General features: G+C 37.4%; 1 protein-coding gene across 1 annotated transcript in view; it reads right to left on the reverse strand.

Moving 5' to 3' along the window:
- LOC104998655 (solute carrier family 22 member 9) overlaps positions 1 to 17,663 on the reverse strand; it is a 26,295-nt gene extending 8,632 nt beyond the window's left edge. Inside the window, exons 1-5 of the mRNA XM_010853951.1 lie at positions 17,072 to 17,663; positions 16,283 to 16,386; positions 6,704 to 6,858; positions 6,433 to 6,601; positions 5,088 to 5,211 (exon numbers count right to left, since the gene is read on the reverse strand). Of these exons, the coding sequence (XP_010852253.1) occupies positions 5,088 to 5,211; positions 6,433 to 6,601; positions 6,704 to 6,858; positions 16,283 to 16,386; positions 17,072 to 17,473 (954 nt within the window). The 5' untranslated portion in view covers positions 17,474 to 17,663. The remainder of the gene's footprint in view (positions 1 to 5,087; positions 5,212 to 6,432; positions 6,602 to 6,703; positions 6,859 to 16,282; positions 16,387 to 17,071) is intronic.
- Between the last annotated feature and the right edge of the window lie 465 nt (positions 17,664 to 18,128).

Raw genomic sequence — 18,128 nt, forward strand, 5'->3', positions numbered from 1 at the left:
CATCAGGTGGCCGAAGTAGTGGAGTTTCAGCTTCAGCATCAGTCCTTCCAATGCATATTCAGGATTGATTTCCTTTAGGATTGACTGGTTTGATCTCCTTGCAGTCCAAGGGACTCTCAAGAGTCTTTTCCAACACCACAGTTCAAAAACATCAACTGGGTAATGGTGTATGATCTTTTTAATTGTTGAATTTGGTTTTCTAACATCTTGTTGATGATTTTTCAGCTATACTCTTCAGGAATGTTGGCCTATATTTCTTTCTTTTCTTTTCTTATGGTATCTTTGTCTCATTTTGGTGTCAGGATCATACTGGCCTGACAAAATGAATTTAGAAGGTTTTTCCATTTCTGAAGTTTAAGAAACATGTAAAATATCATGTAGGAGACGAGTTGCCAGTCCAGGTTCGATGCACGATGCTGGATGCTTGGGGCTGGTGCACTGGGACGGCCCAGAGGGATGGTATGGGGAGGGAGGAGGGAGGAGGGTTCGGGATGGGGAACACATGTATACCTGTGGTGGATTCATTTTGATATGTGGCAAAACTAATACAATTATATAAAGTTTAAAAATAAAATAAAATTAGAAAAAAAAAAAGAAAACCATAGACTTTAAATAATGGATGAAAAAAGACATTCCATGAAAATGATAACCAAACTAGAGCAGGGATAGTCACCTTGTATAGATAAAATAGACTTTAATCAAAAACTGTCACAAGAGACCAAGAAGGTAATTTATAATGGCAAAAGGATCAATCTAACACAAATATATGACATATAACCTACAAAGACTGAACTGAGAAGAACTAGAAAGCCTCAATAGATGAATAACTAATAAACAGCATGAGGCAGTAATTAAAAATTCCAGAAATAAAAGCTTAATATTATATAGCATTACAGATGAATTCTACCAAACATTTAAAGAATTAATATGAATCTTCTCAAACTCTTCCAAAAAATAGAAGATAGAAATCCTTCTAAATTAATTTTGTCAGGCCACTATTGTCCTAACAGCAAAGTGAAATAAAGAAACCATAAGGAAAGAAAAGAAAAAAAAAATACAGGCCAACATTCCTGAAGAATATGGTCAAAAAAATAAGCAACAAGATGTTAGCAAACCAAATTTAACAGCATATTAAAAAGATCATACACCATTACCCAGTGGGCTTTATTCCTGGGATGCAAGGATGGTTCAGTACAAGCAAATAAATGTGATACACCAAAGTAGCAGAATGAAGGCTAAAGATCATATGATTCTCACAATAAATGCTGAAAACGCATTTGACAAAATTCAACACACTTCCATGGCAAAAATTCTCAACAAATTAAGTACTGAAGGAACTTCCATTAAAGGCCATGTATGAAAAGCCCACAGCTAATATCATACTCTATAATGAAAAGCTGAAAAATTTTCCTCTAAGATCTGGAACTAGACAAGGATTGCACTTCAGTTCAACATAGAATTGGAAGTTCTGGCCAGAACAATTAGATAAGAAAAAAATAAGGCATCCAAATCAGAAAGAAAGAAGTAAAATGATCTTTTTTTTAGACAACAGGATCTTATTTGTAGAAAAACCTAAACACATTTCCAAAAAGTTTTAAAAAGTGAACTCAGTTAATTTGCAGGATAAAAATTTAACATATAAAATCAGTTGTATTTCTATACACCAGCCACAAGCTATCTAAAAATAACATTAGGAAGACAGTCTTATTTGCAATATCATCAAAAACAATAAAGCATTTAGGGATAAACTTAACCAAGGAGGTGAAAGACTGGCATATTGAAAACATTGAAGAAAGAAATTAAGGCAGATACAAGAAACTTAAAAGACATCCATGCTCATGGATTAAACAAATTAGTATTGTTAAGATGTCCATACAACACAAAGCAATATGCAGGTTCAATAAATCCCTGTCAAAATCCCATTGACATTCTCTACAGAAATAGAAAAAAAAACACCCTAAAATTCATATGGAAATACAGAAGACCCCCCTGACAGTCAAAGCATTTTTGAACAGAAACAAAGCTGGAAGCATCACATATTCTTGTTTCAAAATATATAACAAAGCCACAGGTATCAAGAGCATGATACTGGCATATAGACCAATAGAACAGAATAGAGAGCCCAGCAATAGACTCATGCATATACAGACAATTGATTTCTGACAGTTGTGCCAAGAATTCACAATGGGGACAAGATTGTCTTTAATAAATGGTGTTTATTAAAATTGGATATCTACATGCAAAAAATGAAATTGGAAATTTACCTTACACTATGCACCTGTGGGTGATTCATGTCAATGTACTGCAAAAGCCACCACAATATTGTAAAGAAATTATCCTCCAATTAAAATAAAGTAAGTGAAGAAAATAAAAAATCAACTTAAATAGATTAAAGACTAAAAACCTAAAGTATAAAATTGCTAAAGAAAATATAGGAGAGAAGCTTGTTGATATTGGTCTTGGCAATGATTTTTTGGTTCTGACACCAAAAGCACAGATACTAAGCAAAAATAGACAAATGGTACTATATCAAACTGAAAAGCCTTAACACAGCTAGGAAATAATTGACAAAATTAAAAAGCAACTGCAGACTGGAAGCAAATATTTGTGAGCCATGTGTCTTATAGAGGGTTAATATCCAGAATATATAGGAAACTCCTACAACTCAGTAGTGAAAAACCCAAATAATTCAATAAAGTTCTGTCTAGTCAAAGCTATGGTTTTTCCAGTAGTCATGTATGGATGTGAGAATTGCATTATAAAGAAGGCTGAACAATGAATAACTAATGCTTTAGAAGATGCTGGATATATGGTAAAACCAATACAATATTGTAAAGTTAAAAAATAAAATAAAATAAAAAGGTTGCTGGAGATGACTCTTGATGAGTTCCTTGGACAGTAAGGAGATCAAACTAGTCAAACCTAAAGGAAATCAACCCTAAATTTTCATTGGAAGGACTGATGCTGAAGCTCCAATACGTTGGCCACCTGATGTGAAGAGCCGACTCATTGGAAAAGACCCTGATGCTGGAAAAGATTGAAAGCAGGAGGACAAGGGTACGGCAGAGGATGAGATGGTTGGATGGCATCACCAACTCAATGGGCATGAGTTTGAGCAAACTCCAGGAGATAGTGAAGGACAGGGGAGCCTGGCCTGCTGCAGTCAATGGGCTCGAAAAGAGTTGGACATGACTTTGCAACTGAGTGACAACAAAAAATGGGCATACAAACTGAACAGACCTTTCTGCAAAGACCACATACAAATGGCCAACAGGTACATTAAAAAGTGCTTGACATCACTAATTGTTAGGGAAAGGCAAATCAAAATTACGAGTTACCACTGCACACCAGTTAGAATGGTTATTATAAAAAAAGTAATAAATATTGGTGAAGATGTGGAGAACAGGGTACCCTTGTACACTGTTGCTGGGAATGTGAAATGCTGTGGCCACTATGGAAACAGTAGGGAGGTTCCTCAAAAAATTGAGACCAAAACTAGCATGTTATCCTGTAATCCTTCTGGATATACATTCAGAGGAATTGAAATCAGGATCTTGAAGAGATATCTGCCCTCATATGTTCATTAGATCATTATTCCCAATAGTAAGATATGGAAACAAATGTCCATTCATGGATGAATAGAAAAGGAAAGTGCCATCTATATATATGCAAAATGGTATATTATTCAGCAATAAAAGTAAAGAAATTTTGCCATTTGCCACAGTGTGATTAACCTAGAGGATATTATGCTACAAAAAATAAGCCATGTGCAAAAGAACAAATACTACAAGATACCACTTATACAAGGAATCTAAAATAGTCAAACTCAAAGAAGCAGAGAGTTTCTGAATAGTGCTTGCCAGGTGCTGGGGGATGTGAGAAATGGGACAATATTTATCATAGAGTACAAAGTTTAAGTTGAGCAAGATAAATCAATCCTAAAGGAATCTATAGCATTGTGTCTAGGGTTATAATACTGTACTGTGCACTCAAAATTTGCTGTGGTGGGAGGTCTTACATTGTGTTATCACAAAAAATAATAAATAAAGAAGGACGGAGAAAGTCTTAGGAGATAATGGATATGTTCATTGTATAAACTGTGGTGATGATATTCAGATGTATACTAACTTGAAAATCCATCAAGTTGTACATTAAATAGGTACAGTTCTTTGTATGTTAAAACCTCAGTAAAGTGATTTCAAAAAATTGATCAGATGTGCCAATGAGTGAACTTGCAGAAATGTTTTATTGTTCTTGTTTGACTGTCTAGCCCTTAACCTTCTCTTTTTCCTATTAACAAGGGCAGATGATTTCTCCTTGTCTCTATTAGCATTCTTTCCATTCTCTTATCATTGCAAACAAAAAAAAGTTAATAATAGCCTTCCCTTATAACTCAGTTGGTAAAGAATCCACCTGCTGCAGGAGACCCTGGTTCAATTCCTGGGTTGGGAAGATTCCGCTGGAAAAGGGATAGACTACCAACTCCAGTATTCTTGGGCTTCCCCGGTTGCTCAGATGGTAAAGAATCTGCCTGCAATGTGGAAGACCTGGCTTCAGTCCCTGGGTTGGGAAGATCCCCTGGAGAAAGGCAAGACTATCCACTCCAGAACTCTGGCCTGAAGAATTCCAGGGACTGTACAGTCCGTGGGGTCGCAAAGAGTTGGACACAACTGTTTTTCACTTTCACATGCTCTTTTCTGCATGGTCACTAAGCTGCCCTTCTTCTTGACTTACCATCTTGACAAAAAAGCCATTGGAATGTTAATTGGAAAGAAATGGATTAGGTTGTGTTTTTTTGTTTGTTTGTTTTTTACTTTCTCTAACACAAAGGATGATCAATACACAGTCTTTACAATCATACATACTAAGTGCTTTCTGCCTCTGTTGAGTGAAATATCTGTGTTCAGTCCCTTCAGCAGCATCATGCTCTCTCTTAATATTCACTCAAACAATGTGGGCAGCTATTGAAGACGAGGACAATGAGCTAAGTAGACCCCAACCACACCTGTGTTCCCACCCTTTATTCACTTGGACACCGACTAGGGTGTATGTCAGGTCACGTCATCCCAATCCCCTCTCCTGTTCACCTCCATGGTTAGGGCGTCTCCAGCATTCTTCCTTCCATTCCTGTGTGCAGCTTTCTTAAGTTCCTTTAAGCCCTCCTCAGGTCTGTTGGTGATAATCAGCCACCGAGCAGACTCTGCCAGCCACCTGATCAAAGAAGAGAACAGAGGTACAACCAACTCTCATTTCCTCATTTTTTCACATACCTTTTTTTTCCTGAAATACCTCTCCCCTTCCATCTAATGCCTACCTCTTGTTTTGTTACACCAGAAAATATAATGTATATTCTCTCGTACCATAACTAGGGGCTTCCCTGATAGTTCAGTTGATAAAGAACCCACCTGCAATGCAGGACAGCCCGGTTTGATTCCTGGATTGAGAAGATCCTCTGGATAGACTACCCACTCCAGGATTCTTGGGCTTCCCTTGAGGTTCAGCTGGTAAAGAATCCACCTGCAATTTGGGAGACCTGTGTTCGATCCCTGGGTTGGGAAGATCCCCTGGAGAAGGGAAAGACTATCCACTCCAGTATTCTGGCCTGGAGTATTCCATGGACTGTATAGTCCATGGAGTCACCAAGAGTCAGACATGACTGAGCGACTTTCACTTTCACCATAACTAGGAAACGCTGAAGATGACCTCTGCATGCAGAAACGTTTACTGCCAGAGTATAGACTTGGAGTCATAGTGTTCCCTTCCTATGATTCAGAGGGACAGTATCAGTTTTAGCAAATAAAATATTGTGTTTAGTTAAATTTGAATTTAGATTACTAGTGAATACGAGTAAACCTTGAGTACCACTATGTCCCATGCCATATTTTGTGCATACACTAAAAAGTATTTGCTGTTTATTTGAAATTTTAACGAGACACTGTATTTTTATCAGGTTAGTAAATAAAAATACAGAAAAGTATTGAAAGTGTTAGATTTTAGTTGTGCCCAACTCTTTGCGACCTTTGGACTGTAGCCCTCCAGGCTCCTCTGTCCATGAAATTCTCCAGGCAAAAATATTGGAGTGGGTAGCCATTCCCTTCTCCAGGGGATATTCCTGTTCTAGGGATCAAACCCGGGTCTCTTGCATTGCAGGCAGATTATTCACCATCTGAGCCACCAGGTAATCACTCAGGCTCCATTCAGTATTGGGGGTTACTATATAAAAATTTCGTGTTTCATCTAAAATTCACATTTACCTGAATGTCCTTGATATTATCTTGTAACACTAACTGTTCTACTTCTTTAATTGTACACAGGGCACAGATTAGTTAAGCATGTGTTCAAATATTGACTAAGACCAATCAGAATTCTTGCATCCTAACTCCATGTACCTTGCATCTAGGGTCTTCTCAGATAAAGAAAGAAATTTTATACCTTGAGGAAAGAAATAAGACAAATAATGGTACAGAAAACACCAGCTGAAGGGTGTGCCAGTCTCGAATGGCAAAAGCGAGTCCTCCCAGGATGATCTGGCCCAAGCAAGCGGCACAGATCGACAGGGTCATTCCCATGACTTGGAATCGGGGCACTGTCCATTCTACAACTGAAAGAAAACACAAGCAGGATCTTGACTTCAGACAAAGTTAGAATTCAAAAGTCAAATTGAAGGCTTGGAAAATGTCAAAGACCCAAAGTTTTGACTTACTAAGAACAGTACAATTTGTCAGGATGCTCATGGTAGAAAACCCAGCCAAGAAGCGTAGCGAGCAGTAAATGAGGTAGGTGGGAGCAAAGGCTGCACTGGTGTCAGTAATGGCAAGCTGGAGCAAACAGCATCTGAAAATTAACCTCCTCCCAAACCTGAGAAATGGAAACAGGTTAGACACAGTAGTAGTAACAACAGTATAGTAGAAATGAAAAAAAAAAAAAAAGAATACACACTTTGAAACTTAGGGGATGTTTTCTAATTTTCTTATTATTATTTTCTTTTTTAAAAATTTCTGTTTTTCTTCCTCCTACCTTGTTTTTTTTAAAATTAAATGTATTTATTTTAATTGGAGGCTAATTACTTTACAATATTGTGGTGGTTTTTGCCATACATTGACATGAATCAGCCATGGATGTACATGTGTCTCACCATCCTGAACCCCGCTCCCACCTCCCTCCCCACCCCATCTCTCTGGGTTGCCCCAGAGCACCAGCTTTGAGTGCCCTGCTTCATGCATCAAACACACTGGTCATCTATTTTACATATGGTAATATACATGTTTCAATGCTATTCTCTCAAATTATCCCACCTTTGTCTTCTCCCACAGAGTCCAAAAGTCTGTTCTTTATATCTGTGTCTCTTTTGCAGTCTTGTATATAGGGTCGTCATTACCATCTTTTTAAATTCCATATATATATGTTAATATACTGTATTGGTGTTTCTCTTTCTGGCTTACTTCACTCTGAATAATAGGCTCCAGTTTCATCCACCTCAATAGAACTGACTCAAATGTGTTCTTTTTTATAGCTGAGTAATATTCCATTGAGTATATGTACCATAACTTCCTTATCCATTCGTCTGCCGATGGACATCTAGGTTGCTTCCATGTCCTAGCTTTGTAAACAGTGCTGCAATGAAATTTTGTTGAGATATAATTGAAATACAGCACTGGACAAGTTTAAGGTATACAGGATGATGATTTGCCTCATGTCATGAAATGATTATCACAATAAATTTAGTGAACATTCATCATCCCCTATAGATGCAAATTTAAAGAAAGGGAAAATTTTTTTTTCTGTGTGATGAGAACTCAGGATTTATTGTCTTAACAGCTTTCATATATAACATGCAGCCATGTTAATTATATTCATCATGTTATACATTGCATCCCTAGTACTTATAACTGAAAGTTTCTACCTTTTGACTGCTTTCATCCAATTTCCCCTCTTCTCATGTCTGCCTCTGGTAATAAAGCTTTCTGTGAGTTTGTTTGCTTTTGGAGCCTAACTGACCTACAATACTAGGTCAGTTCCTATTATACAACATAGTGATTCAGTATTTCTATACATATCAAAATGATCACCATGGTAAGACAAGCTTGTCTCCATACAAAGATATTACATAGTTAATGACTGTACTCCCCACACTGTACATTTCATATCCTTGGCTCATTTATTGCACACCTGGAAGTTTAAACCTCTTAGTCTCCCTCATCATTCCCTCCCCCACATCCCTGTCCCTCTAGAACCACCTGATTGTTCTCTTTATCCATAACTGTTTCTGTTTTGTTCATCGTTTTCTTTTTATATTCTACATATTAGTGAAGTTGGCATTTGTCTTTGTCTGAATTGTTTCTTCATCCATGTTGTCACAAATGGAAAGATATCATTCTTTTTCATGGCTGAGCAATATTCCATTTTAGGGCTTCCCAGGTGGCACAGTGGTAAAGAATCTGCCTGCCAATGCAGGAGCTGCAAGAGATGTGGGTTTGATTCCTGGGTTGGGAAGATCTCCTGGAGCAGGAAATGATAACCCATTCCAGTATTATTACCTGGAAAATTCCATGGACAGAGGCCTGGAGAGCTACAGTCCATGGGTTTGCAAAGAGTCAGACATGTTTTCTCAATACTGGTTCCTGAGGAGGGCCATCTATTTCCATTGTATATTCTTTAATTGCCCATAGACATGTGATGAGTTTGTTTCTGGGCTTTCTATTGGGTCCTATTGATCTGTGTGTCTGGTTTTGAGCTCGTATAAAACTTTGATTACTGTACCTTTGTAGTGTAGTTTGTTTTATTTATTTATTTATTATTATTATTATTTACTTTACAATATTGTATTGGTTTTGTCATGCATCAACATTGTCCACCATGGGTGTACACGTGTAGTGTAGTTTGAAATCAGAAAGCATGACACTCCAGCTTTGCTCTTCTTTCTCAGGATTGCTTTGGCTGTTGGGGGGGTCTTTCATGCTTCCATATAAGTTTTAGAATTATTTATTCTAGTTCTGTGAGAAATAACTTTGGTAATTTGATAGGGAGTGCATTGATTTTGGGCATCACCTTGGGCAGTATGTTCATTTTAGCAATATTTATTCTCTAATCCTTGAGGACAGTTTATCTTTCCTCTTTTGTGGTTGTTTTCCATTTCTTTCATCAATGACTAATAGTTTTCCAAGTACAGATATTGTACCCCTTCATTTGGACTTATTCTTAGGTATTTTATTCTTTTTCATGCAACTGTAAATGGGATTGTTTTCTTAATTTTTCTTTCTGATTGTTAGTATACAGAAATATAACAGATTTCTGTAAATTAATTTTATATCCTGCTGCTGCTGCTGCTGCTAAGTTGCTTCAGTTATTTCCGACTCTGTGTGACCCCATAGATGGCAGCCCACCAGGCTCCCCCGTCCCTGGGATTCTCCAAGCAAGAACATTGGAGTGGGTTTGCCATTTCCTTCTCCAATGCATGAAAGTGAAAAGTGAAAGTGAAGTCACTCAGTCGTGTCCAACTCTTCGCGACCCCATGGACTGCAGCTTACCAGGCTCCTCTGTCCTTGGGATTTTCCAGGCAAGAGTACTGGAGAGGGATGCCATTGCCTTCTCCTTATATCCTGCAACTTTGCCAAATTCATTGATGGGTTCTAGTAGCTTTTTGGTAGCATCTTTAGGATTTTCTGTTTATGGTGTCATATTATTTAAAAACAGTGACAGTTTTACTTCTTCCTTTACAATTTGGATTCCTTTTCTTTTTTTTTTTTAATTTGATTGTTGTGGCTAGGACTTCCAGTACTATGTAAATAAAAGTGAATAAAAGAGGTGAGGGAGGGTGTCCTTGTCTTGATCCTGATATTACTGGAAATGCTATCAATTTTCCACCATTGAGTATGATGTTAGTTAACTGTGGGCTTGTCACATATGGCCTTTAGTGTGTTGAGACATGTAACTTCTTTGTTGAGAGCTTTTATCATAAATAAATGTTGGATTTTTTCAAGGTTTTTCTGCATCTATCAAGATGATAATATGATTTTTATTCTTCAGTTTGTTAATGTGTTTTATTACACTGATTGATTTGCAGATACTGAACCACTGTTGCATCCCTACCCTGGGATAAATTCCACTTGACCATGGTGTATGATCCTTTTAATGTATTATTGATTTTTTTGCTCTGGTATTTATTATTTTTTTCCTTCTTCTAACTCTGGGTTTTGTTTGTTCTTCTTTTTAGTTCTTGAGGTGTAAGGTTTGGTTATTATTTGAGATTTTTCTTGTTTTCTGAGGTAGACTTGTATAAATTTCCTCTTGGTACTGCTTTTGCTGATTTCCATAGATTTTGGATTGCTGTGTTTTCAGTTTCACTTGTCTCTAGGTATTTTTTTTTTTAATTTCTTCTTTGATTTACTCAGTGAACCATTAGTTATTTAGTGGCCTTTGTTTAACCTCCATATCCTTGTGTTTTTGGCAGTTTTTTTTTCTTATAGTGGATTTCCAGTCTCATAGTATTGTGGTCACAAAAGATGCCTGATAGGATTTCAATTTTTTAAAATTTACTATTACTGGTTTTGTGACCTCTCATATGACTTATCCTGGATAATGTTACATGTGTACTTGAAAAGAATGTGTATTCTGTTTTTTGATGAGCTAATCTATATATACATATGTATATATATATACATATGTGTATATATATTAAGACCATCTGGTTTAATGTGCCATTTAATGCTGCTACTGATTTTCTGTCTGGATGATCTCTCCATTGGTATAATCAAGGTGCCGAAGTCCCCTATTATTATTGTGTCATGTCAATTTCTCCCTTTATGTCTGTTAATATTTGCTTTACATATTTAGGTGCTCCTAATTTGGTGTTTTTTAAAGAACTTAATTTTTTAGAGGAGTTTTAGGTTGACTGCAACAATGAAAGGAAAATACAGAGATTTCTCAATATACCCTGCCCCTACTCATGCAGTGTCCCTACCTGTTTGCACCAATAGACACATTTGATGCAACTAATGAACCTACAATGATATGTCATTATTTTCCAAGGTTCATTAGGAATACATTAAGATGCACTCTTGCTATTGTACATTCTATGGGTTTTGACAAATGTAATGACATGTGCCCACTGTTACAGTGTCATAAAGAGTAGTTTCACTGCCCTAAAATACCTCTGTGTTCTGCCTATTCTTTTATTTTCCTCCTGTGTGTGCTGTGTGCTTGGTTGCTCAGTCGTGTCTGACTGTAGCCTGCCAGGCTCCTCTGTTCATGGGGATTCTCCAGGCAAGAATAATGGAGTGGGTTGCCATGCCTTCCTCCAGTGGATCTTCCCAACCCAGGGATCGAGCTCAGGTCTCCCACATTGCAGGCGGACTCTTTACCATTTGAGCCACCAGGGAAGCCCTATTTTCCTCCTATCTACCACTTATCATTTTGCTGTTTCCATAGTTTTATCTTTTCCAGAATGTTATGTAGTTGGAATCATACAGTATATAGACTTTCCAGATTAGGTTCTTTCACTTTGCAGTATATATCTAAAGTTCTTCCATATCTTTTCATGGCTTGATAGTTCATTTCCTTTTAGCATTGAATAAGATCCTATGGCTTGATGTACCACAATTTGCTAAAATAAATGCATTTATCCATGCTTTCTCTTCTAAGTTTTGGCTTAGGAGATATGAATAAGGCTGCTATGAACACCCCAGGGTAGGTTTTGTGAGGACATAACTTTTCAGCTCCTTGGTAATTACCAAGGAGTATGATTCCTAGATTATTTGGCAAGAATGTGCTCAATTTTGTAAGAAACTGTCAACATGTTTTCAAAAGTGGCTATATTATTTTACATTCCCATCAGCAATGAATAAGAGAGAGTGCCTGCTGCTCTACATCTTTGCATTTGATGTGTATCTATCTATCTATCTATCTATCTGTATAATAGGTATGTAGTAGTATATCATTGTTTTAGTTTGTATTTCCCTAAAGATATGTGCTGTGGAGCATCTTTTCATATGTTTATTTGCCATCTGTACAACTTCTGTGGACATGTCGTTCAAATTTTCTGACTATATTTTTTTTAATTGAAATTCATTTATTTTAATTGGAGGCTAATTACTTTACAATATTGTATTGGTTTTCCATACATCAACATGAATCCACCACGGGTGTACACATGTTCCCCATCCTGAATCCGCCTCCCTCCTCCTTCCCCGTACCATCCCTCTGGGTCATCCTAGTGCACCAGCCCCAAACATCCTGTATCCTGCATCGAACCCGGACTGGCAATTCGTTTCTTATATGATATTATACATGTTTCAATGCCATTCTCCCAAATCATCCCACCCTTTCCCTCTCCCACAGAGTCCAGAAGACTGTTCTATATATCTGTGTCTCTTTTGCTGTCTCGCATACAGGGTTATCATTACCGTCTTTCTAAATTCCATATATATGTGTTAGTATACTGTATTGGTGTTTTTCTTTCTGGCTTACTTCACTCTGTATAATAGGCTACAGTTTCACCCACCTCATTAGAACTGATTCAAATGTATTCTTTTTCATGGCTGAGTAATACTCCATTGTGTATATGTACCACCACTTTCTTATCCATTCATCTGCTGATGGACATCTAGGTTGCTTCCAGGTCCTGGCTATTATAAACAGTGCTGCAATGAACATTGGGGTACACGTGTCTCTTTCAATTCTGGCTTCCTTGGTGTGTATGCCCAGCAGTGGGATTGCTGGATCATAAGGCAGTTCTATTTCCAGTTTTTTAAGGAATCTCCACACTGTTCTCCATAGTGGCTGTACTAGTTTGCATTCCCAACAACAGTGTAAGAGGGTTCCCTTTTCTCCACACCCTCTCCAGCATTTATTGCTTGTAGACTTTTGGATTGCAGCCATTCTGACTGGTGTGAAATGGTACCTCATTGTGATTTTGATTTGCATTTCTCTGATAGTGAGTGATGTTGAGCATCTTTTCATGTGTTTGTTAGCTATCTGTATGTCTTCTTTGGAGAAATGTCTATTTAGTTCTTTGGCCTCTTTTTTGATTGGGTCATTTATTTGTCTGGAATTGAACTGCAGGAGTTGCTTGTATATTTTTGAGATTAGTTGTTTGTCAGTTGCTTCATTTGCTATTATTTTCTCCCATTCTGAAGGCTGCCTTTTCACCTTGCTAATAGTTTCTTTTGTTGTGCAGAAGCTTTTAATTTTAATTAGGTCCCATTTGTTTATTTTTGCTTTTATTTCCAATATTCTGGGAGGTGGGTCATATTTTAATTAGAACGTTCATTTTTCTTTTTTTAAGAGTTATTTGTTTACATATGGCTATGGCTGATCATGTTGATATACGGCAGAAATCAACACACTGTTGTAAAGCAACTATCCTCCAATTAAAAACAGATAAATAAATTTCAAAGAGTTCTTTGTGTATTTTGGTTAACTATTCTTTTTCAGGTGTCTTTTGCAAGTATATTTTCCCAGTTTGTGGTTTGTCTTCTCATTCTTTTCGTTATACTTCTTTTTGTGCTGTGTGTGCTAAGTCACTCAGTCATGTCTGACTCTTTGCGATCCCATGGACTGTAGCCCTCCAGATTCCTCTGTCCACGGGGATTCTGTAGGCAAGAATACTGGAGTAGGTTGCCATGCCCTTCTCTAAGGGATCTTCCCAACCCAGGGATTGAACCCAGGTCTCCCACACTGCAGGTGGTTCTTTACCATCTGAGCCACTAGGGAAGCCTCATATTTCTTTTTAGTTGTAGTATAATACATAAAATATGATTGGCTATTTTAACCACTTTTGATTACATAGGTCACTCACTGGTATTACATTCATGATGTTAGGCAACCATCATCACTCTCTACTGCCAAAACTTTTCAAAATCCTCAGTAGAAACTTTGTACCCATTAAGCAATAACTCCTCATTCCTTTTTCTTCCCAGCTTCTGGTATCTCTAATCTGCATTTTTCTTCATGAATTTTCCTAGTCTATATATTTTAGGTAAGTGGGATCATAAGCATTTGTTATATTTTGTCTGTCATTTTAGTTTACATGTTTTCATGGTCCTACAAGTTTTAGGATGATATACAGAACTTTATTTCTTTTTATGGCTGTACATATCACATTTTACCCATTTATCTGTTGATGGATATGTGTAGTTTTCACCTTTTGGCTATTGTGAATAATGTTGCAATGACAGTGTTTTATAAGCTATTTGAGTCCTTGTTTTCAACTCTTCTGATTTTATACTTAGCAATGAAATTGTTAGGTCATGTGGTTTCTCTAAATTTAATTTTTTGAAGACGCCAAAAGTATTTGTCATAGTGGTGGTACCAATTCACCTCCCCATCAACAATGTACAAGATTCCAGTTTTTCTACATCCTTGTGAAAGCATGCTATTTTCCATTTTTTTGGATTATAGCAATCCTAGTACATGTGAAGTGGCATTTTATTGTGTTTTGACTTATAGTTTTAAAATGACATCATGTTGAGCATCTTTTTATATGCTTATGCCCTATATATATAACTTTATAAAAGAAATGTATATTCAAGACTTTTGCTCATTTAAAAATTGAGTTCTTTGTCTTTTTGTTGTTGAGTTGTAAGATACATAGTCTTATCCAGTTTTTATATAGTCTGGATATTAAACCCTATTCCATTGGTCTATTCACCTATCTTTATTCTTTATATATGATTTACAAATATTTTCTCCCATTAGACACATTATCTTTTCACTTTATGGATAATACCCTTTGATGTGCTGAAGTTTTTCATTTTGATGAAAGCCCACCTATTTATATCTTCTTTTGTTACTCACACTTTTAATGTTATATCTAAGAATCCATTGCCAAAGTCAAGAAAATTTACCCCTGTTTTCTTCTAAGAGTTTTATGGTTTTAGCTCTTTTATTAAAGTTGCGAATCCATTTTGTGTTAATATTTGCTTGGTTTTAGGTTTACTTGTATCTTTTGCTGTATGTCTAATTGGCACTGCTCTGTTTGTTAAACAGGGCATATTTTACCCATTAAATGGGCTTGAAACTTTTTCAAAAATCAGTCAGCATAGATATATTGTTTAATTTTTATTTCTGCAAGGTAAACAGTTCTGTGTAATTGAGCTGTTAGAAATGAACACTCCGACTCTGAACACTTTTATACACTATGTATAATCTAACAGTTCTGTATTACTGAATGGATCAATGGAATAGGGCTTCATATCCAGACTTCCCTTGTGGCTCAGCTGGTAATGAATCTGCCCGCCATGTGGGAGACCTGGGTTCAATCCCTGGGTTGGGAAGATCCCCTGGAGAAGGGAAAGTCTACCCACTCCAGTATTCTGGCCTGGAGAATTCCATGGATTACACAGTCCATGGGGCCGCAAAGAGTCAGACATAACTGAGCGACTTTCACTTTCACTTTCATATGTGTTACAGAACTGTTAGAAATGAACACTGTGACTCTGAACACTTTTATAAGGTACCTTTTTAAATAAGGTATCTTACCTTTAAAAAAAAAAAAAGATCATACACTCAGAATTCATTATTTTCAGCTGAGATAATAGATGACATTATGCTAGTAGATGGTAAGGAGCACCTTAATTCCCCATACCCTTTAGAGAAGACAGACTTGGGTGGTTGGTGGAATTGGTTGGGTTGTCTAATTCAGAAGTGTACTGTCAGGCACAGGATACTTCCATTTCTAAGACCACAAGTTGTGATAGAAGTTGTCATTAGATTAATTCCCCTACAAGGTTGAAATTTTTATGTTTACTGTGGTGTTTTAGAAAAATAAAAATCAAGGCCACTGAAATACTTTTTTATACACCACCAAGATACATTGCTATGTATAACACAGGTTTCATAGGAATGTCTACCAGCATATTTGAGAAATAAGGACATGATAACCATACTCTAAAAATCCACAAGCATGCAGATAAGAGACGTTAGGAGGGACCGAACACAGGTTGAATCTCATGACGTGAAACATGTTCCTCTCTGTTCCCATAGGCACCTATTTTCTTAATCTTTATAAGCTATGATGTGGCACCTCTGCTCCAAACCTCATCCTAAAACTGCTCCCATGTCTGATGGAGATGTTGTTTCTGTATCCCATACGCAATGCTCACAGCTGATAAAGTAGCAATTACCACACTGATAGCAATTCTCCATTTGTTTGTGTTTCTAGATCCCTGGGGACTAAGAAAGCCCCAGGACAGTGTAATTTGCAATAAATGTTTCTTAATGGAAGAATACTTATGAGTTCTTGAAAATACCTGAGTAAAGAGAGCTGTGATTCAGAGACACTCACCTGTCTGATAAATGGCCATATACGATGCTTCCCACCAGCATTCCAGCCATGAATAAGAATTTGGCCATTGATTTTAGTGACTGAGATTCACATACCAGGTCCCACTGGAAGAGAAAGAAAGCAGCAAAGGAGAGCTCCACGATTTATAACCTCTCAGTGGAAACCTGATTGAAGCAGTTTAAACAATTCACATGGTTGTTTATTTTATCCCCTTTTCCCTCTCCAGCTTCCTTTTTTACATTAGCTGATTTTTACTATTCAAGTCTCAGCTTAAATATAACTTCTTTTAGGAAGCCTTCTCTAAAGCTGTTAGATTTAACAATGCCTTGTTTTGTTCCATATTAAGTGGTCCTCAATCTTGGCCATAGTGTGCAATATTTGAGGGCCTTAAAAAGTTTCCTGATGCCAGAATTTCATCACAGGTCTTTTTATATGGCTGCTTTAGGATACAGTGCTTGGAGGTTTCCATCAATATCTCTGATATTTCTAATTTACGAGCAAGGCTGAACATTAATGATCTTTTAAACACATCACATAAATTACTTTCTTAACCTTTGGTCTTTCTAACAATAAAAGCCATATAATAGCAAGGTCACGTCTGTTTTTGAGTTCATTAAATTTATTAAATATATAGGTGTTTGGCATTCAATAAAGAAGTAATTAATATTTGCTGAAAGATTGAAGAATGAGCACCTAATAGTGACTAAAAAGGCTAGAAACTTATTCGTTACTCAGTTACCCTTAAAGACTCAGACCATATACTCACAAGACATAAATGAGGCCTCTTACCTCAGTCACGATAGTGGAGGTGAAGATGCTTTGGTCATATACCCAGCCGTCCACACAGGACTCTGTGTCCAGGTCAGTTATGTTGGGGAAGGTCCTGTTAAGGTTAAGGAGCTGCCACTGGGGGCGGCTGAAGCGACGACACTTCTCTGGCCTCAGGTTTGAGTCCAGTGGGATGGAGATTCTCAGGAGGGCATCAGGGCTGAGGGTCCCAGTGGCATTAGCAGAGTCAGTATTATTGTTGAGAATGTGGACCCAACATTGATGACCAGGGACAGCTGCAGTGAAGTTCTCCAATAGAATATGAGGGTAGGTGATGAGGCTGGAGATACAAAGCAAAAGCATCTGAAGGATCTGGAATCGCCCCAGGCCTCCAACTTGATCCAGGAGGTCCTGAAAGGCCATCGAGGCTGAGCAGTGATCCCCAAGAGGAAGCAAAATGACTATTTAGAGGAGTTCAAAGAGAGGAAAACTTTCACTATGTCACACACTAAGTGTGTATTGATCCTGATCTCAATGTTAGCTCAGTGGGTCCTGGGTCACCTCCACAGCAAGGGCATGGAAGCCAGTTCCCCAGCTTGTTTGGGGATCAGGTTGGTAACTGTTTTCTTTAACGTCACAGAGAAATACTTTGCTGAGATGCTTCCAGTAATTGACAAAACTGTTTAAAGGTCTACTCTGTGAAAATTCTTTTTGTCAGCAGTGCCCCAAAGTGGCATTGGACTTTGAGCTCCACATCTGTAAATAAAATAAAATAAACCTGCTGCATGGTTTGCAGTCTGTTTCAGAACATGTCATTTGTCAGACTCGAAAGTGAAATGTTTTTTTATTTTTCTGTAAAAAGTACTGAAAGTAGGTGTTTTGCTTGTTTTTTTTTTAAATTATTATTATTATTTTTTACTTTACAATATTGTATTGGTTTTGCCATACATTGACATGAATCCACCATGGGCATACACATGTTCCCCATCCTGAAGCCCCCTCCCACCTCCCTCCCCATACCATCCCTCTGGGTCATCCCAGTGCACCAGCCCCAAGCATCCTATATCCTGCATCGAAC

This window comes from Bison bison, unplaced genomic scaffold, assembly GCF_000754665.1.
Source record: "Bison bison bison isolate TAMUID 2011002044 unplaced genomic scaffold, Bison_UMD1.0 scf7180017864334, whole genome shotgun sequence".
Taxonomy (NCBI): Eukaryota; Metazoa; Chordata; class Mammalia; order Artiodactyla; family Bovidae; genus Bison; species Bison bison.